At 40.1% G+C, this 24,615-nt stretch overlaps 1 protein-coding gene across 4 annotated transcripts in view; it reads left to right on the top strand.

The window, feature by feature from the left end:
- Positions 1 to 24,615, top strand: part of LOC132818362 (echinoderm microtubule-associated protein-like 5) — a 230,332-nt gene that overhangs the window by 141,393 nt on the left and 64,324 nt on the right. For all 4 annotated transcript variants that reach the window (XM_060829315.1, XM_060829312.1, XM_060829313.1 and 1 more), the window contains exons 21-27: positions 699 to 840; positions 2,387 to 2,539; positions 5,754 to 5,885; positions 8,699 to 8,787; positions 10,440 to 10,616; positions 11,027 to 11,228; positions 20,077 to 20,203. In XM_060829315.1, coding sequence (XP_060685298.1) covers positions 699 to 840; positions 2,387 to 2,539; positions 5,754 to 5,885; positions 8,699 to 8,787; positions 10,440 to 10,616; positions 11,027 to 11,228; positions 20,077 to 20,203 — 1,022 coding nt within the window. The remainder of the gene's footprint in view (positions 1 to 698; positions 841 to 2,386; positions 2,540 to 5,753; positions 5,886 to 8,698; positions 8,788 to 10,439; positions 10,617 to 11,026; positions 11,229 to 20,076; positions 20,204 to 24,615) is intronic.

Below are 24,615 nucleotides of genomic sequence, written 5' to 3'. Positions count from 1 at the left end.
CAGCAAGAAATCTGTTTAGTAAGAAATCTGAAGATTTTTTATAAGACTTAGAAATTTTAAGCATTCAGTTGGGTGCATGATCAAGAAAAGGTGATTTTGCAGCTCATGGAACTGGAACTGAGAAGGAACAATTAAGTCAACCAGACAGATTTGTTAGGGAAGGAAAATTCCCTCTGGTTTTGATTAACTGTAAATTGAAGATATATAGGAGTAGATTAGATTTTGTTTTGCCATGTATCTTGAAAATTTACAAACTTGTAAAATGTAATTTTTTAAAAAAATTATTTTTATTTCTTTTGTGTAATAAATTTGTTATTGTTGAAACTAAATCTGCAGCCTGGCATATTTATGTTTCAGTGAAAGACTGCCGTATTAAATTAATATTTTTTTGAAAAGATCCATCTTTTTTGGACCTGACTTCTCCTGTAGTAACTTCAGCTGGGATCATAAAGCTTTATAGAATTTTAACATGATACTGAAATAAAATCTCCAGAGCAGTGGCTGTTTTAAATATAAATGTAAACAGGCCAAAGGAAGCGGTGAGATCATTTATAACAATGATTGAATACTGTTGTGAATGTATATTTACTCAACCATAACATGTTTCTAATGGTTGGTACTAAAATCTTTCCTATACTATTCAAGATCAACATTTTAATATTTACGATCTTTATTTTATTATAACTTTTGTTTGGCAGGGTCACATGGAGGGTGAAGTATGGGGTTTAGATGTACATCCCCATTTACCCATCTGTGCTACTGTTAGTGATGACAAAACCCTGCGAATTTGGGATCTCTCCCCAAGCCACTGTATGCTTGCTGTCCGTAAACTAAAGAAAAGTAAGTAAGAAAGCAATGTCAGTTAACCTCATTATGAAACTTATTAATTCTCCATTATTCTATATTATTGCATAATTTAAACTATTTTGTAATTAGCTAAGCACTGTAACCACATCTACCTTGGAACTCACCTTACATTGAATTAAATAATAGCTTTATTGTTAGCTTCTTTAAAATGTTAGTCACAAAACCATACTTGAATTTAATACAAATAATAATGTCATTGAGATAATGTAGAAGCAAGTATTTCAGAAGCATTTTAAAAGAATCATTGAAGGACAGGTTTTCTTCTCACCTGCTTTTCTCTGCTTCTGATTGAAACACCTTGGCCAAAGTGTGTTCTGCTTTCCAATCTGAAATGCACTGCAACAAACCTTGGTCAGAAATGTGATCTGGGGACCTCCCCTGTTTATTCTTGTATTATTTCATTATTATACTAAACTCCTATTTTCTAAATTCATTATAAAATTTCTGCTTGAAAAAGATTTTATTTCTTCCTATTGTAATCTGCTTTTGTTTACAAAAGAAAAATGTGCCTTGTTTTGGTTTGTGAACGATGTATAGAAATAGCTGGAAAGCATTACCCTATGTGAGATTTGAAATTTATTCATTAAAAAGAAATTATTTCTCTGCCATTTGCACTTCTGTTTATTTGAATGCTTCATTCACTCAGAACAATTAACTTTCTAGCATTATCTGGAATCAAAGGATTAATGAACTGCTCATGTTGGTGTTAGACCTCCACAGTGGCTGCTTTGCTGATTTGAATGAATGAATGAATTAGCTTTATTGTCACATGTACTCAAATGAGTGCAGTGAAAAGTTTATAGGTAACACATTTGTAGGGGAAAGAGAAGAATATATCAGTGCTTGCACCTTTAATAGAGAATGCAAATCACAAGTAGGCCAAGCAACAAAGTAAGGTAAATGATTCTGGCTAACATTTATAAGAATGAGAAGATCAAAATTATTTCCATCTTAATCTGGAAAGTGCCAGCAGAATAATATAGTACAGTTGTAAGACCTCTGCCTATCCTATTAGGGTTCATAATGTGATTTATCTTTGACCATGTGATATATTGTTTCATTAACTTTGCTATTATAGTGTTGGATGAGCCAGCACTGAATAAAGTAGAAATTCATTCCAAGTTCTGTTATAATGTATGGACAAAGGAGGTGTTTACTGACAGATAAAGTCATGTAGGTGAAAGTGAGGACTGCAGATGCTGAAGATTACTGTTGAAGGGCAAAAGCCCTTCATCAGGAAGGGATTCATCACTTCCTGATGAAGGAGTTTTGCCCGAAGCATCGGTTGTCCTGCTCCTCGCGTGCTGCCCGACCTGCTATGCTTTTCTGGCACTACACTCTCCACTGATAAAGTAATGTAACTGGAATAAATTGTTTGTAAAATGTTGTATTAGTCTTTTTAAAAATGCTTTAAGTTATGATGCATATCAATTGCAAATAGATTTTAAACATGGTGTGTTATGAAAAAGCAACATTTATCAATTATACTAATACAATGTCTATGTTGTCATAATTATAGGTGGCAGGTGTTGTTGTTTCTCTCCTGATGGCAAATCACTTGCAGTTGGCCTAAATGATGGAAGTTTCTTGATTGTTAATTCAGACACTCTTGAAGATCTTGTTTCCTTCCATCATAGAAAAGAGCATATTTCGGATATTAAGTTTTCCCCTGGTATGTAGGTTAAGTTTAAAACAATTTTTATTGAATCAATTCTTCTGCTTTCTTTGAAAATTAGTCAGTTTTTATTAAAAATAGAAAGGATTTAAATTATTGTAACTTTCCCTTGCACAGTGTGACAAATTTTACCATCTGAAAAACACAGCTTAAAATATCCACATATCAGAAATGCTTGTAATTGTTCAGAAAACAAACTAACAGTTATATTTCAAACATTAGAAACATTTGAATGTTTTAGTACAGTTTTTCTATTCTTTTTGGAGCTGGTGGAATGGTGATGAAAGTGTCAGAAAATAAAATACTTAATCATTTTGTCCACCCAATGCGCTCATTCATTTGCCTGAACTTCGTGGTCAGTTGTTCAGTACACCTCCATGAAGAATTTTGCAGTGAAACTAGTGATGATTAGAGAGCTAAATTAGCATGACACCCTGCATAAGCAAACAGCTGCTACTTTCTAAGGCAATGAGAATCCAGTCCTTTATCATTGCTATGTTTTCAATTCCCACATCGCATATTAACCTTCCTGAACAAGTCTGCCAATTAATACTGAATTATATTTGCCCATTGGTAACTCAAAAGTGAATGGCTAGGCTCATTTCACTCGAGAAGCTTATTATCCCAATCAGAATGTGATTGAACAAACTCCAAATGTCAGCAAAACTCAAAGTTCACTATTTCTATTTACTATTGAGAAAAATCATGTGCTGTTCATGATCACATTTGAACGACATAATGCATCAACTGGTCAAGAGTAGTTGCTTTTGCACACCGTCTAAATAATTACACACCTGGGCTGAGTCTACAGCTTCAAATTGTACTTGTTTAATACCAATTCTAAAGTTTGAGTTGATCATGATTTGTGATAGTACTTATTTTCCTGGGGCTTCTTACTCCTTTATTACTTGTCCTTTACTTTAAACTCACTATACCATCAATAGTGGGCACTTTCTTTCAAATATTTCTTGAAGGATAATAAAGGGTATTGAAATAGAAGTCAAGTATCAACATTTTTACTAACATTTGTACAAATAATATTCATATTTATTCAAAATAATAGAAAAAGTAAGACTAAGTTTTTTTTATTGCGCACTATTTAAATAGTTATCAAAAACATGTGTAATGATATGCTTTATGAATAAACTAACTTGTTTCCCTTATACTTCCTATGTGTTCATCCATCTACTTTCATGAAACCTGAGGTAGATAGGTCATGAATAGTGCCATCGATGCCATCAGCAAATATTCCTTGGTTATATAATGGTCTGTCCATTCCAAAGGTGACTCAATCAAGAATGTGACATCCACAACCAAATGTTAGTTTAGAGTGGGATCCAAATATGTCTTTCACTAGATAAAACTCAGAACAACTTTGCAATGATACTGGGGATCCCATAAACTGGTGATTTTGCTTCTACCTCTCTTTTTAGTGTGGTTAGCAAAGCATGTAGGATCTTGTGCTTCACAACTGGAGATGTTGTATAGAAAAGCAAGTCATGCTGGAACTTCATAAAGCTTTGGTTAGCTCAAAACACAGTATTATATATAGTTATTTTCACCACGTTTCAGGAATAATGTAAGGAGTATAGGAGATTTACCAGAATGGTTCCTGGGATGTCATTTATATATGGGTGGCACGGTGGCTCAGTGATTAGCACTGCTACTTCACAGTACCAGGGTCCCAAGTTCGATTCCAGCCTCGGGTGACTGTGTGGAGTTTGCACATTCTCCCTGTGTCTGCATGGGTTTCCTCCGGTTTCCTCCCACAGTCCAAAGATGTGCAGGTTCCCCATAGAGTTAGGTGCGTTAATCAGAGGGAATTGGGTCTGGATCTTCAGAGGGTCGGTGTGGACTGGTTGGGCTGAGGGGCCTGTTTCCACACTGTAGGGAATCTAATCTAATCTAAATGATTTGAATATGAGGAATGGTTGGTAAGTTTGCATATTACACCAAAATTGGTGTAGTGGGCAGTGAAGAAGGTACAATGGGACCTTGATGAATTGGGCCCAGTGGGCCAAGGAGTGGAAGATGGAGTTTAATTTATATATTGCTAAACAAACAGACCTTGGGGTGCAAGTTCACAGTTCCTTTAAGGTGGTGTCACAGGTAGATACGGTAGTGAAGATGATGTTTGGTAGGCTTGCCCTTATTAGTCAGTGCATTGAACGTAGGAGCTGGGGTGTCATGTTGTGGCTGGTTAGGACATTGGTTAGGCCACTTCTGGAATACTACATTGAGTCTGCTCTCCCTGCTACAGAAAAAATGTTGTGAAACTTGAAAGGGTTCAGAAAAGATTTACAAGGAAGTTTGCCAGGGTTGGAGAGTTTGAGCTATAGGGAAAAGCTGAACAGGCTGGGGCTATTTTCCCTGGAGCACTAGAGGTTGAGGGGTGACCTTATAGAGATTTATAAAATCATGAGGGGTATGGATGGGGTGAATAGACAAGATCTTTTTCCAAGGGTAGTGGAGTCCAAAACTAGAGGGAATAGGTTTAAGGTGAGAGGGGAAAGATTTAAAAGGGATCCAAGGGACAAATTTTTCACACAACATGTAGTGTATGTATGGAATGAGCTACCAGAGGAAGTGCTAGAGGCTGGTACAATTAAAACTTTTAAAAAGCACCTAGATGGTTACATGAATAGGAAGGGTTTAGAGGGATAAAGGCCAAATGGTAGTAAATGGGACTAGGTTAAATTTGGATATCTGGTTGGCATGGATGAGTTGAACTGAAGGGTCTGTTTCCATGCTTTACAACTGTGACTCTATGACAAGAGATTTTAGATGTAACCTTAAGTTGGAGAAACCAGGATTGTTCTTTTCCGAGCAGAGGACAGTGAGGGGAGATTTCATGGAAATGTACAAGATCATAACGGTATTTAATAAAATAAACCAAGGAAAATCATTTCTCTTTAGCTATGATACTAGGAAGGCCCCTGGAACTTATTGACTATGAGAGTAGTGGACAATCACTGATTTTAAAAAAAAAATTGAATGAGCACTTGAGGGAAATAAGCTTGCAGAGCTAGGAGTGTGGAGAAGGCCAATGGGACTAACTGAATTACTCTTGAGAAAACCAGACTTACTGAATGAGCTGAGTTGCCTCTTTCAATGTTTTCGTGACTCTATTGGGTTTAATGATTGTGATTTCCAATTCAGTGCCAAATTATGTATAAATTACATGAAATAATTTGTAATTTTAAAATTTCAGGTTCTGGAAAGTACTTAGCTGTTGCATCTCATGATAATTTTGTAGACATCTATAATATAATGAGTAGTAAACGAGTTGGGATTTGCAAAGGAGCTTCCAGCTATATAACACATTTGGACTGGGACAAAAGAGGTACGTGTGTTTATCTGCCTGCCTTTAACTTGAAAAGGAAAATATATATAAATGCATACAATAAAAAAATCTTTTTCTTGGAATTGCTTGTTTGCCACCACTGTAGATTAAATCAAATTCTATTTGGCAAATGTGATTTCTGCCTTTCCTCCAGTAAAGTTGCAGCTGTGAGAAGATTTCTTGTCTTTGTCAAATTCTTGTCCAGTTGACTGCCCTCTGTACTTTTGAACATGTTGTTCAAAAAGTAAGAATTTTAACTTTTTGTTGAGGTATTTTTGATACCTAATTGACAGAACTGATTTTACTGCTGGAAGTGCCAATATGTTTGAGCTATTCTTGGTGTGTCATCTTTTGTTAATAAAACATTTCCTAATTGAGTTATTCTAAAGAGACCACATTATCAAACGAAATATTAATAGAGGGTCTTGAGGTAAATCGGCAGTTGCACTCACCAATTGAACAATGGTTGCTCAGTGTAATCAGAACAGCAGATCAAATGCCACAAATTTTTCACTCCTACATTCTGCAACTAATGTTATTGCTCACATGCTTTTTAAGATGTCGATCAAATGTTCATTGTACTGGAAGAAAAAAACATTTGCCTCAAAAAGTCTTGGTCTATTTCATTTTCACAGCTTCAACCAAAACTTTACCAGATGAAAATGTTCTTGCTGTGCATGGCGATAAATCTATTGATGAAAAAAGCATGCTGTATCTTGTCCCTGTTTAATTAACTTTTCCAACATTATGTGAAAAAGGCCAAAGGAACGTTTGACAACCAAATATAGAAATATCTTTGGACACTTTATCACAAAGTTAAATTGAATTTCATGGTTCATTACAATTTACAAAAATGATGAAATTGAATAACAGCTAGTGTCATATTAGCATCAGTAAAAAGTAATGTGATAAGGCTCTGCATGCAGTTCAGCTACGGGCAAAGTAATGATATAAAGTCAGCATTTTGGTCACTTAATTTTCTTTAGTCAGCATGGAAAGTAGAAATTGACAATATTGCTGACTATGAAAATGAGAATAAAAATTGATTCTGGTAGTGTAGAATATATGTGGAACTGGTTGGACAACATTTTTTGAGTTCTATGGTGGTAAAACACATGTTTTCATTGCAGTGAAATGTAGGTTATAAAAAAGTTGAAGACAAGTACAATACAGTATATAGTTAGAATGATTCCTTACATGGATAGTCATATTGCCAGGATTTTCAATCACCCACGGAGTAGGCACATTTTGAAAGCAGTTAACAGGCACTGAGCACTGATGCTTTCAAAGTGTGTGGGCAGGAAAGGTAGGAACCCACATTTAACAGCTTGTCAAGCTCTTTGATAAGCTTGTTAATGGGAAGGGGAAAGAAGGTAATTTTCATTGTGTAAATTCCAAAGCTAACAAGTCTGGTGCATGTTAGTGTACTGTTGTGCAGTTCAGTACAGGGAGCAGTAAGCAATCTTTTCAAGAAAACACTTTGCCGTTTAGAGAATTTTGACTCAGGTTGGTTACAGTAACTTTTATTTGGCCATTTGAGTAATCCTCTGTGCAGTGAAGCTGCTCGTCCTGTGATGTCCTGTCTCCTGTCTTCCACTAAACAGGGGCAGGCCATATTATGCTGCCAATTGCCTTTGATGATCATGCTCTGCAGGCAGCTCCAGATTCTTGGCAGAATTTGATGCCACTAAGTGTGCTGAGCTTGACCCTTTTAGATACCTATATTTGAAGCTTGTTCTATTTTTTTGAGTGATATGTGGGGTTTGGATCTGGAAATTGTTTGTGTGTTAAATTCACAACCTCTGATTAAAAATCATTTGATTCATCAGATCCAAATTGAATTAATGGAATCTATGACTACAGAGGAAAACACCAACATAGATTGTTGGGATACAATGCCTTTTTTCTGTGTTGCAATTATGTACTTTCTGTTAAATTCTCACTAGTTGATGACAGAAGGCTGAAAGATGTGAACAATACTTCTTCAATGGGAGGGAATGTGCTGTGGGCTGTATGGGAGAGGGAAGAAAATTATATTAGTGAATGGAATTTGGGATATATTGAGGGTGAAGCTTGCTGTGGGAAAGCAGAACCACAACCAGAGTGCTGACCACAGACAGATTAGGTATGGATATTGAAGTAGAGGAATGGGTATTTTATAGACAACCAGGTCCATTTGCTAGGCAGCAGCCTGTTGACTGATAGGAACCAGTGAAGAAGGTAGCTAATCACGGGGCTTGATAAGTGGGATATAATATTTTAGTTTGCTTTGTTTTATCTTCTCACAAACCATATACACTGATATCTCCCTCAAACAATAAAGTTGAATCTTTTATCCTAAATAAGGACCCAACTACTAGTTTACTATTGCAAACCCTTAATTTTAGCCACTTAGGTGCTAAAATGAACACTTCCACTGATTTCTTGATCTAGAAGTCCCTGGATATGTTCAACAATGCCCTGTTATCAATTAATTGTAAAGAACTTAAAATGAGTAAATGTTCCTCTTGATACATTTGTGACACTGGCCAGACCATGCTTATGGCCTATGAGAGGGTGAACATTATTCTTGGACCAAATGGTGATTAGTTTTGCAATTGAATGGAACCAAAAATACTGTATATGTAACCTATCGTGTGATCTCAGTGTGAGACTGAGGTTATGCGGACAAGCTTTAGGGTGCCTCTGGCTTGTTTCCTTCTCTGAAATCAAATCATTTTCTGTTTTCTTTCTAATCAATCCAGTTTGTTGAAGTTGAGGATTAGTGGAAAACTTACTGATGTTGAGCAAAAACATGTTTTGCTATTCAACAGGAAAGCTTTTGCAAGTTAATACTGGTGCTAAGGAACAGTTATTCTTTGAAGCTCCTCGTGGGAAACCTCAGATTATAAATAATGCAGAGGTAAGATGTAATAGCCTGAAGTCTACTGGACGGGGCAGGTGTATTAAATGTTTTCCTTCACAATATAGCTGAATAAACTTTGTGCTAGAATTGCAAGCTGATGGTGAGGTTAATGAGTATATGGAACCTTGGTGAACAATGCAATTGAAAGAACCAAAACAGTGATTGCTGGAGAAACTCAGCAGGTCTGGCAGCATCTGTGGAGAGAAAGCAGAGATAACATCTTGGGTCCAGTGACTTTGAATATTCAGAAGAAGGATCACTGGACCAGAAACATTAATTCTGATTTCTGTCCACAGCTTTGCTGCCAGACCTGCTGAGTTTCTCCAGCAATTTCTGGTTCTGTTTCAGATTTCCAGCATTCACAGTTCTTTTGCCTTTTTTGTTTAATGACAGTCTTTCTCACCAACAGTGGAGACTTTAGAATTGAGAACAAAAACAAATACGTGACTGAGAAGCAAATTTGATGGATCAGAATCCAAATCAGGCACAGAAAAGAAGAAAAATTGAATTAAGAGATTTTTAAAAAGATAAAGCAGAAATAAGAAATACTTTGAAAAATAATATCATTTAAAATTCTTTAGCATCAATTTGCTATCGTGGGAATGAGAGTTCAGTTTCTATTGGAGAAACAGAGTGCTGGAGAAACATAGCAGCTCTGGCAGCATCTGTAGAGAGAAAAAAAAGTTAACATTTTGAATCCAGTGACCCTTTGTCAGACTGACATCACTGGACTTGGAACATTAATTCTGTTTTCTCTCCACAGGTGCTGCCAAACCTGATGTGTTTTTGTTTAAGCTTTCCAGCATCCACAATTCTTAGTGTTTACCTCAGTACCACTGGGTGGTACAGTGGCTCAGTGGTTAGCACTGCTGCTTCACAGCGCCAGGGACCCAGGTTTGAGTTCCACCTGGGGCGACTGTCTATGTAGAGTTTGCACATTCTCCCGTGTCTGCATGGGTTTCCTCTGGGTGCTCCAGTTTCTTCCCACAAACCAAAAATGTGCAGGTTAGGTGAATTGGCTACGCTAAATTGCCCATGGTGTTAGGTATGTTAGTAAGGGGCAAATATTGGGTAGGGGAATGGGTCTGAGTGGGTTACTCTTTGGGCACCAATGCTAATTACCAGTTTTAACACTTTGCGAAGAATATAATTGGCAATAAATATGCAAATATAGTAATATATTGAAATTCATGGGGAAGTCGAGGGCAAGCTATCATTCTTGTGAGGTTGGTGGCAGTATGGAGCAAACAGTTCAGTAACTTAATTACAATTTGTAATTAAGAGGGCATTTCTTCCTTACCATAAATTTATGTATTAATAATGACATGCAAATTAATCCTGCTGTTATTTTGGAGCAAATTCTGGGCTTTTAGTAAGCTGACCTGTTTTATACGGTTTGTAGAAACGATTAAAAAGAAATTAGCACAAAACAAATTAAAAATAAGACATTTTATTTTTCAAATTACTTCAAGTTTGACGAACTTTAATTGAGCAACAAAGCCTAACTCTAGTATTCAAACAATTATTTCAAAGGATGAGGAGACAGTCTTGTCAGGAGTAAAATGCAGTATACTATTTTTAAATCTTATTTTTAGGTCAAACCTGTTGCAATTAGTGCACTTTATCACAACAATGGACTTACTTTTCAGGTGGACAAGATAGACTGGACCTCTTGGACATGTGTCTTGGGTACTTCATGTGAGGGTATCTGGCCCATGGTAAGCGAGGTCACAGATGTTTCTGCATCCTGTCTTACAAGTAACAAAAAGGTGCTTGTTACAGGGGATGACTTTGGATTTGTGAAGTTGTTTCGATACCCAGTGAAGGTAATTACACTTTCATTTTTACTTTGATTGTTAGAATAGTGTGTTTTGTGCAAATTGTATTTTAATAAATGAAAACAGGAAAAATATAAGCAATTAAGTCATTAGTGCTTTGCTTGAGTGGAATTAATTATTGTTTTACTCATTTATGTAAAATAAGCAAGTGAGGTTTGTTGTCACTCATCTTTTGAAATTAAACCAGAATTTCTGAATGAAGAGTAATGGTCAGTAAGTCCTTTTTAGTTTGCTGGTTATTTATCAGCTGTCCTACCAAAAATCGTTTTTGGTAATTCATCAAGATTAATTGAGACTGTGGCATATTTGTTTAAATACTTTATAGCCATTATTGACAGACACTTGTCATTATAAATGTTAATCAAAGTATTTTTAATTTGTTTTCTCTTTGAATTAAGGGCAAATATGGGAAATTCAAAAGATATGTGGCTCACAGCACACATGTTACCAATGTACGTTGGACACATGACGATGGTTTGCTTGTTACAGTTGGGGGACCAGACACAACAGTGATGATTTGGACGCATGAGTTGGAGGGGTACAAGCAAGCCATTCAATATGATAGTGAAGAGTCTGATTTTGATTCTGATGAAGATGGAGGTAGGTATTATTTATATTTTTTAAAACATCAGATTTATTCATATGCACCTAAACAAGGAAGAAAGAAACACAGTCAATAGCTGAAGAAGAGTCATTTTGGACTCAAAATATTAACTGTTTCTTTCACTACAGAAGGTGGCCAAGCAAGTTGAAACAGTTGTTAAGAAGGATTACAGCCTTAAAGGATCCTTGGATTTATAAATAGAGGTATAGAGTAAAAAGCAAGGAAGTGAGGTGACACCTCTACAAATTATTGAGTGTATCACGTTTGCAGTATTGTATTCAGTTCTGGGCACCTTATTTAAGGAAGGATATTAAAGTCCTGGAAAGATTGCGGGGGACACTCATAGTCATAGAGATGTACAGCATGGAAACAGACTCTTTGGTCCAACCTGTCCATGCTGACCAGATATCCTAACCCATTCTAGTCCCGCCTACCAGCACCCGGCCCATATCCCTCCAAACCCTTCCTATTCATATACTCATCCAAATGCCTTTTAAATGTTTCAATTGTACCAGCCTCCACCACTTCCTCTGGCAGCTCATTCCATACATGTACCATCCTCTGTGTGAAAAAGTTGCCCCTTAGGTCTCTTTTATATCTTTCCCCACTCGCCCTAAACCTATGCCCTCTAGGTCTGGACTCCCCGACCCCAGAGAAAAGACTTAATCTATTTATCTTATCCATGCCCCTCTATAATTTTGTAAACCTCTCTAAGGTCACCCCTCAACCTCCGACACTCCAGAAAAATCAGCCCCAGCCTGTTCAGTCTCTCTCGATACCTCAAATCCTCCAATCCTGGCAACATCCTTGTAAATCTTTTCTGAACCCTTTCAAGTTTCACAACATCTTTCTGAGAGGATGGAGACAAAAATTGCATACAGTATTCCAACAGTGGCCTAGCCAATGTCCTGTACAGCCGCAACATGACCTCCCAACTCCTCAATACTCTTGACCAATAAAAAAAATGATACCAAATGCTTTCTTCACTATCCTATCTACCTGTGACTCCACTTTCAAGGAACTATGAACCTGCACTCCAAGGTCTCTTTGTTCAGCAACACTTCCGAGGACCTTACCATTAAGTGTATAAGGCTACTAAGATTTGCTTTCCCAAAATGCAGCACCTCACATTTATCTGAATTAAACTCCATCTGCCACTTCTCACCCCCTCTGAGGTAACCGTCTTTGCTGTCCACTACATCTCCAATTTTAGTGTCATCTGCAAACTTACTAACTGTACCTCTTATGCTCACATCCAAATCATTTATGTAAATGACAAAAAGTATTGGGCCCAGCACTGATCCTGTGGCACTCCACTGGTCACAGGCCTCCAGTCTGAAAAACAACTCTCCACCACCCTCTGTCTTCTACCTTTGAGCCAGTTCTGTATCCAAATGGCTAGTTCTCCCTGTATTCCATGAGATCTAACCTTGCTAACCAATCTCCTATGGGGAACCTTGTCGAATGCCTTACTGAAGTCCATATAGATCCCATCTATGGCTCTGCCCTCCTCAATCCTCTTTGTCCCTTCTTCAAAAAAGTCAATCAAGTTTGTGAGACATGATTTCCCATGCACGTTGCTATATTGACTATCCCTCTTCAGTCTTTGCCTTTCCAAATACATGTACATCCTGTCCCTCAGGATTCTCTCCAACAACTTGCCCACCACCGACGTCAGGCTCATTGGTCTATAGTTTCCTGGTTTGTCCTTACCACCCTTCTTAAGCAGTGGCACCACGTTTGTCAACCTCCAGTCTTCCAGCACCTTATCTGTGACTATCGATGATCCAAATATCTCAGCAAGAGGCCCAGCAATCACTTCTCTAGTTTCCCACAGAGTTCTAGGGTACACCTGATCAGGACGTGGGGATTTATCCACCTTTATGCGTTTCAAGATATCCAGCATTTCCTCCTCTGTAATATGGACATTTTGCAAGGTGTCACCATCTAATTTCCTACAGTCTATAGCTTCCATATCCTTTTCCACAGTAATTACTGATGCAAAATACTCATTTAGTATCTCCCCCATTTTCTGTGGCTCCACACAAACGCTGCCTTGTTGATCTTTGAGGGGTAAAAAATGAGGTCTGCAGATGCTGGAGATCACAGTTGAAAATGAGTTGCTGGTTAAAGCACAGCAGGTCAGGCAGCATCCAAGGAATAGGAAATTCGACGTTTCGGGCATAAGCCCTTCATCAGGAATGAGGAGAGGGTGCCAGGCAGGTTAAGATAAAAGGTAGGGAGGAGGGAGTTGGGGGAGGGGCGATGGAGATGTGATAGGTGGAAGGAGGTCAAGGTGAGGGTGATAGGCCGGAGTGGGGTGGGGGCGGAGAGGTCAGGAAGGAGATTGCAGGTTAGGAGGGCGGTGCTGAGTTGAGGGAACCGACTGAGACAAGGTGGGGGGAGGGGAAATGAGGAAACTGGAGAAATCCGAGTTCATCCCTTGTGGTTGGAGGGTTCCCAGGCGGAAGATGAGGTGTTCTTCCTCCAACCGTCATGTTGTTATGTTTTGCCGGTGGAGGAGTCCAAGGACCTGCATGTCCTCGGTGGAGTGGGAGGGAGAGTTAAAGTGTTGAGCCACGGGGTGGTTGGGTTGGTTGGTCCGGGCGTCCCTGAGGTGTTCTCTGAAGCGTTCCGTAAGTAAGCGGCCCGTCTCCCCAATGTAGAGGAGGCCACATCAGGTGCAGCGGATGCAATAGATGATGTGTGTGGAGGTACAGGTGAACTTGTGGCGGATACCCCGTGCTGGCCTCTTACCCGCCTCGATCTATTTATAGCCAACTGCCGCCGCAACATTAACCGCCTCAACCTGTCCACCTCTCTTACCCACTCCAACCTCACCCTCAGAACGTGCAGCCCTCCACTCCCTCCGCTCCAATCCCAACCTCACCATCAAACCGGCAGACAAGGGAGGCACGGTGGTAGTTTGGCACACCGACCTTTATACCGTGGAGGCCAAACGCCAGCTTGCGGACACCTCCTCTTATCGCCCCCTTGACCACGACCCCACCTCCCACCACCAAACCATCATCTCCCAGACCATCCATAACCTCATCACCTCAGGGGAGCTCCCATCCACCGCCTCCAACCTCATAGTCCCACAACCCCGCACCGCCCGTTTCTACCTCCTGCCCAAAATCCACTAACCTGCCTGCCCCGGCCGACCCATTGTTTCAGCCTGCTCCTGCCCCACCGAACTCATCTCCCAATACCTTGACACAGTTCTGTCCCCTTTAGTCCAAGAACTCCCCACCTACGTTCGGGACACCACCCACGCCCTCCACCTCCTCCAGGATTTTCGCTTCCCCGGTCCCCAACGCCTTATTTTCACGATGGACATCCAGTCCCTGTACACCTCCATCCTCCATCACGAAGGACTCAAAGCCCTCTGCTTCTTCCTTTCCCGCCGCACCAACCAGTACCCTTCCACTGACACCCTCCTTCGACTGACTGAACTGGTCCTCACCCTGAATAACTTCTCTTTTCAATCCTCCCACTTCCTCCAAACTAAAGGAGTTGCCATGGGCACCCGCATGGGCCCCAGCTATGCCTGTCTCTTCGTAGGATATGTGGAACAGTCCATCTTCCGCAACTACACTGGCACCACCCCCCACCTTTTCCTCCGCTACATCGATGACTGTATCGGCGCTGCCTCGTGCTCCCACGAGGAGGTTGAACAGTTCATCAACTTTACTAACACCTTCCATCCCGACCTCAAATTCACCTGGACTGTCTCAGACTCCTCCCTCCCCTTCCTAGACCTTTCCATTTCTATCTCAGGCGACCGACTCAACACAGACATCTACTATAAACCGACTGACTCCCACAGCTATCTGGACTACACCTCCTCCCACCCTGCCCCCTGTAAAAACTCCATCCCATATTCCCAATTCCTTCGTCTCCACCGCATCTGCTCCCAGGGGGACCTCCCAGGGGGACCAGTTCCAACACCGCACAGCCCAGATGGCCTCCTTCTTCAAGGACCGCAGATTCCCCCCAAACGTGGTCGACGATGCCCTCCACCGCATCTCCTCCACTTCCCGCTCCTCCGCCCTTGAGCCCCGCCCCTCCAACCACCACCAAGACAGAACCCCACTGGTTCTCACCTACCACCCCACCAATCTCCGTATACAGCGTATCATCCGCCGTCATTTCCGCCACCGCCAAACGGACCCCACCACCAGGGATATATTTCCCTCCCCTCCCCTATCAGCGTTCCACAAAGACCACTCCCTTCGTGACTCCCTCGTCAGGTCCGCACCCCCCACCAATCCAACCTCCACTCCCGGCACCTTCCCCTGCAACCGCAGGAAATGTAAAACTTGCGCCCACACCTCCTCCCTCGCATCCCTCCAAGGCCCCAAGGGATCCTTCCATATCCGCCACAAATTCACCTGTACCTCCGCACACATCATCTATTGCATCCGCTGCACCCGATGTGGCCTCCTCTATATTGGGGAGACGGGCCGCTTACTTGCGGAACGCTTCAGAGAACACCTCGGGGACTCCCGGACCAACCAACCCAACCACCCCGTGGCTCAACACTTTAACTCTCCCTCCCACTCCACCGAGGACATGCAGGTCCTTGGACTCCTCCACCGGCAAAACATAACAACATGACGGTTGGAGGAAGAACGCCTCATCTTCCGCCTGGGAACCCTCCAACCACAAGGGATGAACTCGGATTTCTCCAGTTTCCTCATTTCCCCTCCCCCCACCTTGTCTCAGTCGGTTCCCTCGAACTCAGCACCGCCCTCCTAACCTGCAATCTCCTTACTGACCTCTCCGCCCCCACCCCCACTCCGGTCTATCACCCTCACCTTGACCTCCTTCCACCTATCACATCTCCATCGCCCCTCCTCCCTACCTTTTATCTTAACCTGCCTGGCACCCTCTCCTCATTCCTGATGAAGGGCTTATGCCCGAAACGTCGAATTTCCTATTCCTTGGATGCTGCCTGACCTGCTGTGCTTTAACCAGCAACGCATTTTCAACTGTGATCTTTGAGGGGCCCTATTCTCTCCCTAGTTACCCTTTTGTCCTTAATGTATTTGTAAAAACCCATTGAATTCTCCTTAATTCTATTTGCCAAAGTTATCCCAAGTTCCCTTTTGCCCTCCTGATTTCCCTCTTAAGTATACTCCTACTGCCTTTATACTCTTCTAAGGATTCACTCAATCTATCCTGTCTATACCTGACATATGCTTCCTTCTTTTTCTTCATGAAATCCTCAATTTCTTTAGTCATCCAGCATTCCCTATACCTACCAGCCTTTCCTTTCACCCTAACAGGAATATATCTCATTCCTGAAGGCTTCCCATTTTCCAGCCGTCCCTTTACCTGTGAACATCTTCTCCCCCCCCAATCAGTTTTTGAAAGTTCTTGCCTAATACCATCAAAATTGGCCTTTCTCCAATTTAGAACTTCAACTTTTAGATCTGGTTTATCCTTTTCCATCACTGTTTTAAATGTAATGGAATTATGGCGCTGGCTCAAAGTGCTCCCCCACTGATACCTCAGTCACCTGCCCTGCCTTATTCACTAGATTGGTACCATGAGTGAGGGATTTTAAATTCACAGAAAGATGAGTGAAATTAGACTTATTCTCCTTGGTGCAGGAAAATTAAGGGGTGACCTTATTGAGGTGTTCAAAGTTATGAACAACATTGATGGGACAAAAAAGGTTACTTTGTCCCTGCTAGTTGATATGTCAGTAACTATAGGGTCACAATTTCATTGATTATCAGCAAGAGAGTTATGAATGAGCTGATGAGAAACTTCTTTACTCGGAATTGGTTACAATTTGGAAAGTGCTGCCCAGGAAAGTGATGGGGTGGATTTAGAGGAGGTTTCAAGAGTCAGCTGGATATATATTTGAAAGTGAACTTAGAGGTAAACAGAGATACAGCTTGAGAATGGGACTAGGTGGGTAACTCTTTTGGGAGTGGGCGCAGTTGGTCAAATGGCCTCCTTTTGTATTATAAAATTCTGTTATTATATTGCAGCCCTGCTGATTTTCTCCAGCATTTACGCTTTTTAATTTCATACTTCCAGCATCTGCAGTATTTATATTTTATGACCAAAGCTTTGGTATAGTTTCTTTCAGTTTTTTTTTTGGTCAAATTAAATGTCCCTAATGTTCTCGAATCAACCCCTTTCTTTTTCACAATTTTAAAGCTATGAATTAAGGTTTTGCAATCCTTCAACAATTCACAATTAAATCCATTAAAAATGAATGGATGAGCACCTTTGTTCAAATAAAAATAAATCATGTATAAGCAAGTTGATGTATTTGTTTCTAAAATTGCAATGAAATTTCATTCCATTCCATTCTAAATGCTATCAGGTTTCTATGATCCTTTTGACTAAATGAGTGTTTGTACACCTTGACAGGTATTGTGAGGGAACAACATCCCCTAAAATGCAGAGATAAACACATGGTCCAGAAAAGCAAATTTTGTTAGGATTCACTACTTCAATGAATTATCCACAACCTTTAACCATACCTACGTTAAAATTATTAAAAATAAAACAGTAGTCCTTTTTCTTAAGTTGCTGAGTCATCTGCTGTATTTGGAAGGAGACCTGTAATTAAAGTTTGCTATATATTGAGTCAACTTCACCTGAATTAGCTTCTTCCTATATTTAGCATCTGGATAGGAACTCTAGTAAATAGGAACAACATTATCAATATCTGGATGTGCATCAAAATAACTGCGCCTTTGTGAAATATATTTGGTAGGTAAGTTATAATGAGTGATGTTCCATAGGGATCAGTATTGGGATCTCAACATTTTAGGGTTCATTTAAATTATTTGAATAAAGGCATCAATGGTATGGTTGCTAAATTTATTGATGACATAAATAGGTAGGAAAGTAAGATGTAAAAAGGATATAAGGTGGTGACAAAGGGATATAAGTACACTAGTTGAGTGAGCAAAGACCTGGCAAATGAAGGAAGATGCAGAAAAATGTGAAATGCAGGAAAAATAAAATAAAAGCATCTAAATGACTAATTAAGAGTTCTGAGATACAGAGAGTTCTGGTTGTCCTAATGCATGAAATATAAGGTTAGTATGCAGGTACAGAAAATAGTTAGGAATGCTATTAGATTGTTCTTGCTTATTGCAAAGGGTCAATAAAAACAAATATAGGGAGATTATGCTTCACAGGCATTAATGAGTACGCATCTGGAGTACTGAGCACAAGATTTATTTAAGCAAGATGTAAATACATTGGAAGCAGTTCAGAGAAGGTTTACTAGACTAATGCCTGGAATGGTTAGGTTATCTTATTAAAAAGGTCAGACAGACTAGCTTGATGTGCCGGTGCTGGTGTTGAACTGGGATGGACAAAGTTAAAAATCATACGACACCAGTTTATAGTCCAATAGGTTTATTTGGAAATACAAGCTTTTGGAGCACTGCTCTTTCATGAGGTAGCTAGGGGGGCACGATCATAGGGCACAAAACTTATAATAAAAGATTGAAGTGTCATAGAAATGATGCAATGTATTGAACAAACCTGGATTGCTGTTAAGTCTTTAATCATTTAGATTGGGGATGCAGGTTTTGATTAATTTATATGTAAATCCCAGAACTACTTTCAAGTCAGAGTCCTGAGTTAACTTAAGGTTTTAGAAGTATTTAAAAAAGGTGACATCTCAGCTCAGACAATGCATTAAAGTTGTGAGATTAGAGTCTGTCTGTATCCCACCCTTGAGTCAGACCGGTTCTATTAGCAAAATAGGAATTTATATTGACTGCCTATAGATTGTATGCTTTTTGAACAAAATAGAATGTATCTGCAAATGCAAATTCACCCCATAGACTTATATGGATGTGTGCATGTGAGTGGGGGGGGAGGGGGAGGGGGGGGGGAGGAGGGAGAGAGAGAGATAGAGACACTGTGTGAGAGTGAGAGAGGGGGAGAATGTGTGTGTGTGTGTGTGTGTGTGTGCGTGTGCGCTTGATAGAGTGTGCATGAGTGTGACAGAGTATATGCCTGTGAGAGGCTGTGCGTGTGAGTGTGAGGATGGGTGTGTGTGTGTCTCAGAGAGCGAGTTTGTGAGAATGAACATGTCTAAGAGTGTGTGTGTGTGTGTGTGGTGGGGGGGGCGCGGTATAGCATAGTGGGCCACCTATAGTGTGACATGAATCCAAGACTACACTTGAATCCACTGAAGTTCAGAAGAGTGAGTGGTGACTTCATTGAAACATAAGATCCTGAAGAGGCTTGACAGAGTACATGTGGAAAAGATGTTTTCTCTTGTGGGAGAAACTCAGGGTCACCATTTTTTAAAAAAGGGGTGTCCAATTTGATACAGAGATACTGAGAATATTTTTTCTCACATAGGATCACAAGTTTTTGGAACTCTCTTCTGAAAATGGTCATGGAAGAAGTCTTCAAATATTTTTACAGTGGAGGAAACAGTGTTTCAATATTTCTGTGCTGGATGTGGATAGATCCTTGATAAGAAAGGGTTGAAAAGTTATCAGTTATCAGAGGGATTTATGCAGTTCTTAGATAAACCATGACCTTTTTGAACAACAGCGCAGGCCTTTGGAGCCAATTCCTGTTCACATGTACTCTGATCCAATTAAAAGAAAAAAATATTAGTTCAAGTAGTGATTTTCAGGCATTGTCGCTTTGGATTATATATTGCATCAATCATCATACATTTTTAGTAATTGATGATTAATCCAAAAAGAGTACAATTACTCTTAGCACCTTAATATTTTTAAATGATTGTTTTCTTCCTTGTTTAAATTTCTTGACTTTTCCATGAGTCGTTATAAAGGTTAATGTACATTTGCCATTAATACATAATATTTATTGTTGTAGGTTATGACAGTGATGTTACCCGGGAAAATGAAATCAATTACACCATTAGGGCCTTAACCACAAGTCTTCGTCCGATGTCTGGAATCAAGCCTCACTTACAGCAAAAAGAACCTTCTCAAGAAGAAAGGTACTTATATCGAAAAGAAAATTTGAGTTTCTACAAAGACAGCATTTTAATTCATATGGATAATAGTTTTTGGAAGGTTTTGGTACTTGAGCAAAACTTTTACAAAACTTGAGTAAGTTATCAGTGAGAGTGTTCATAAATTTTTGCATCAAGTTAGTATGTACACTGAAATAATGTTTTCCAGTATTATTTCAAGTTTCCAGGCATAGGATTCAAACTTATTAAATGGATTTACTGGTGGTTTCTGGAATTTAGTGAAATCTGGACACTATAATAATTTTTCTTGGAAAATATGCCAACAATTTATCTAATTTGTCAGCTACTTCAGGAAAAGGTCTCATTTTGGGTCTTTTTAGATGTATATTGTTATGCTGGTGTTAACAGTTATCATGGCAACAATAAAATTCCACATAACATCAGCACTAACTTGATTATTGTAGATTAATCAGATGAAGTTAAACTCTACACTTTAATTTAGTTTATTTGCTCCTCTTGTGCAGTTTTTAAAAATACTTCATTCTCAATTTCTGACTATGGAAATTTAATATTATTTTACTTGGTGCTTTGTATAGTGATTCCATAAATCAGTTTCACTGTAGAAAAATAATATTTGTTACTTCAATTATTACTTTACCACTGCTGCAAAGTTTTCAATTATTGTCAAGTTTTACAATTTCTTTCTTTAGTTTTGCCTACATTACCAATTTGAGATGATACTTTAGACATGAACAGTTCAATTCTTGAATGACCAGCTAAATGATCCACATCAACAGTGTGGTTTATTTCTTCTTAACATTTACTTCTCCATCATTAATCACAAATGTTGGTTCAGTTGAGATGACAAGGTTGAGAAATCCAGCTCCATAATGCTGCAGGAGTCGATACTATGGACTCCATATGTGCTCTAAGTGGGATGCAATATATGGTATGCCCGTCCTGCTCAAGTGCACATGCCATGTATGTAGCGAAAGCTTCCAGGTCATGATATTGAAAAGTTATTCTGGATGACTTGATGCTCACATTTCAAACTTGGATTAGATTACTTAGTGTGGAAACAGGCCCTTCGGCCCAACAAGTCCACACCGACCTGCCGAAGCGCAACCCACCCACACCCCTACATTTACCCCTTACCTAACACTACGGGCAGTTTAGCATGGCCAATTCACCTGACCCACACATCTTTGGATTGTGGGAGGAAACCGGAGCACCCGGAGGAAACCCACGCAGACACGGGGAGAACGTGCAAACTCCACACAGTCAGTTACCTGAGGATTGTATGGGTTCACAGAATGCATTTGCTTGTCATTCTTAAATAAATATACATGCAGTTGTATGAGGGAGCTGCCACTAAAGTTATTTAAGTGACTTACCATCAAACTTGCAGATAAGAGCTTTCAACTAACTTCAGCTATTGCAAAGCTTGAGGAAATATTATTGGGTGTTTTGGCAGCAATTGTGATGAGCTGGTGGATTTGGCAATAAATGTTATTGCACACATAGAAGGAGGGTAGAGATTATGGTGATCTGCACATGAGAATATAGGGACAGGAATAGGCCATTCAGCCTCTTGAGCCTTTTCTGCCATTCAGTGAGATCGTGACTTATCTGTGACATAATTCAATGTCCCTGTCTAATCCCTTAATATATTTGCTTAACAAAAATGTATCTATTTATTGGCCACACAAATACTTGCGGCAGATATTGGGCAAGCATATCATGGAGTGTGGTGGGAAAAAGAGTAAATGTTGTGTGATGTTTGAGCTAAACTTTTCCATGTTCCCTGACAATTACAGGAAGCTGTATGATAGCCCAATTCATGCACCCATCATCTTGGCAAGTATCTTCTTCAGTGCTGTCCTGCATGGCACCCAATCAAAGTCTTAATCTGAAAATCAATGAGGTGGCACACAGACTATCCTTTCCCATACGTGCTAAGGAACTCCTTACATGCTGACCACATGTGAACTCAAAGATGCTTGCAGTGCTAACATTGGAACAAATGCCTGTGAACCTCCGATAAAGTGCAAAGGAATATGGGAGTAGCAGTCAAACCTAGTGATCTTGCTCCACTATTCAATATGATCATGGCTGAACAACCACTTCAATGCCTTTTCCCCACATTACCTGCATCTACCTTTTCTATCCCTTTAAGTGCTATATAATATAGTAGAAGAGCATCATAGAATCCCTATAATGCAGATAGAGGTCAATCAGCGCATCGAGTCACCAAACCTCTGAAGAGCATCCCACCCAGGTCAGCAAACCGCCCCCCCACCCCGAATTCCCCGTAACCCCATATTTACCATGGCTAATCCACTTTGTTTGCATTTTCCTGCCCACAACGGGGCAATTTAGTCTGCCTAACCAGCTCATATTTCAGTTAGATTGGTAGTGATTCTTTGAAACTCTTGAGAATACAGGCCTAGTTTTCCTAATTTTTTTTCACAGAACAACTCTGTCATCTGAATTAAGTTTGATGAACCTTAATTGCATCCTCTCTATGATAATAACATCCTTCCTAACGTAAAGGGAGCAAAGCCACTTACAATATTCCAAATGAATTGGCAAAACAATTCCTAGGTAGGAGTGAAAGGAATAGGGTGGTCATTATGGGGGACTTCAGCTTCCCCAACATTGACTGGAAATGCTATAACTCTCGTACATCAGATGAATCAGTTTTTGTCCAATGTGTACAGGAGAGTTTCCTGACACAGTATGTCGAAGGGCCGACAAGAGGGGAGGCCACACTGGACCTGGGACTTGGTAATGAACCAGGCCAGGTATTCAATTTAGTGGTAGATGAGTACTTTGGAGAAAGTAACCATCGTTCGGTTACATTTAGCTTAATGATGGAAAGGGATAGGTGCATGTCACATGGCAAGTGTTATCAATGGGAGAAGGGCAATTATAATGCAATTAGGCAAGACTTAGGATGCATAGAATGGGGCAGCAAAATGCAGGGGATGGGTCAATCGAAACGTGGAGATGGTTTAAGGAACAGATATTGTGCGTCCTTATTAGGTATGTCCCTGTCAGGCAGGGAGGAAGTGATAAGGTAAGGGAACCATGGTTTACTACAGAAATTGCATCTCTTGTTAAGAGGAAGAAGGAAGCTTATGTGACGATGAGACAAGATGGTTCAGATGAGGCAATGGAGAGTTGCAGATTAGCTAGGAAGGATTTAAAAAGAAAGTTAAAATCTTAGACTAGAAAGGATCGAGGGTAGTTACAAACAGGTATTATCAATTCTAGAAGGAGTGACAGTAGACAACCCCTGGGCAGGATGGGATTTATCCGAGGATTCTCTGGGAAGCTAGGGAGGAGATAACAGAGCTTTTGGCTTTAATCTTTGAGTGGTCATTGTCTACAGGTTTAGTATCACAGGACTGGAGGATTGCAAATGTTCAAGAAGGGCAGTAGAGATGACCCAGGTAATTATAGACCAGTGAGCCTTACTTCTGTTGTGGGAAAAGTTTTGGAAAGTATTATAAGAGATAGGATTTATTATGATCTAGAAAGCAACGATTTGATTGCAGATAGTCCACATGGTTTCGTCAAGGGCAGGTCACGTCTCACAAACCTCACTGAGTTTTTGAGAAGATGACCAAGCATGTGGATGAGGGTAGGGCAGTTGATGTGATGTACATGGACTTCAGTAAAGCCTTTGATAAGGTTGCGCATAAGGTAGGCTATTGGAGAAAATGCTGAGGCATGGGATTGAGGGTGATTTAACAGTTTGGATTAGAAACTGTCTTTCTAAAAGGCGGCAGTGAGTGGTTGTTGCTGGAAAATATTCAGCCTGGAGTCTGGTTATGAGTGATGTGCCACAAGGATCAGTTTTGGGACCACTACTGTTTGTCATTTTTGTAAATGACTTGCACGACGGCATAGGTGGATGGGTTAGTAAGTTTGCACATGACACTAAAGTCAGTGGAGTAGTGGACATTGTGGAAGAGTGGTGCAGGTTGCAGGGGGACTAGGATAAACTGCAGAATTGGGCTGAGGTGGCAAATGGAGTTCAATGCAGCTAAATGTGAGGTGATTCACTTTGGGAAGAATAACAGGAAGGCAGAATACTGGGTCATTGGAAAGATTCTTGGTAGTGTGGATATGCAGAGGGATCTTGGAGTCTGTGTACAGAGATGCCTGCAAGTTGCCACTCAGGTTGATAATGCTGTTAAGAAGGCATACGGTATGTTAGATATTTTTGGTAGAGGGATTGAGTTCTGGAGCCGTAATGACATGTTGCAACTATACAAACTGCTAGTGTGGCCGCACTTGGAAGATTGTATACAGTTCTGGTCACCCCATTACAGGAAGGATGTGGAAACATTGGATAAGGTACAGAAAAGATTTACCAGGATATTGCCTGGTCTGGAGGGAGGTTCTTATGAGGAAAGGCTGAAAGACTT

The sequence above is a fragment of the Hemiscyllium ocellatum genome, chromosome 8 (assembly GCF_020745735.1).
Source record: "Hemiscyllium ocellatum isolate sHemOce1 chromosome 8, sHemOce1.pat.X.cur, whole genome shotgun sequence".
NCBI lineage: Eukaryota > Metazoa > Chordata > Chondrichthyes > Orectolobiformes > Hemiscylliidae > Hemiscyllium > Hemiscyllium ocellatum.
Note: the sequence above shows the minus strand (reverse complement) of the source record. Positions and strands in the feature narration are given on the sequence as shown.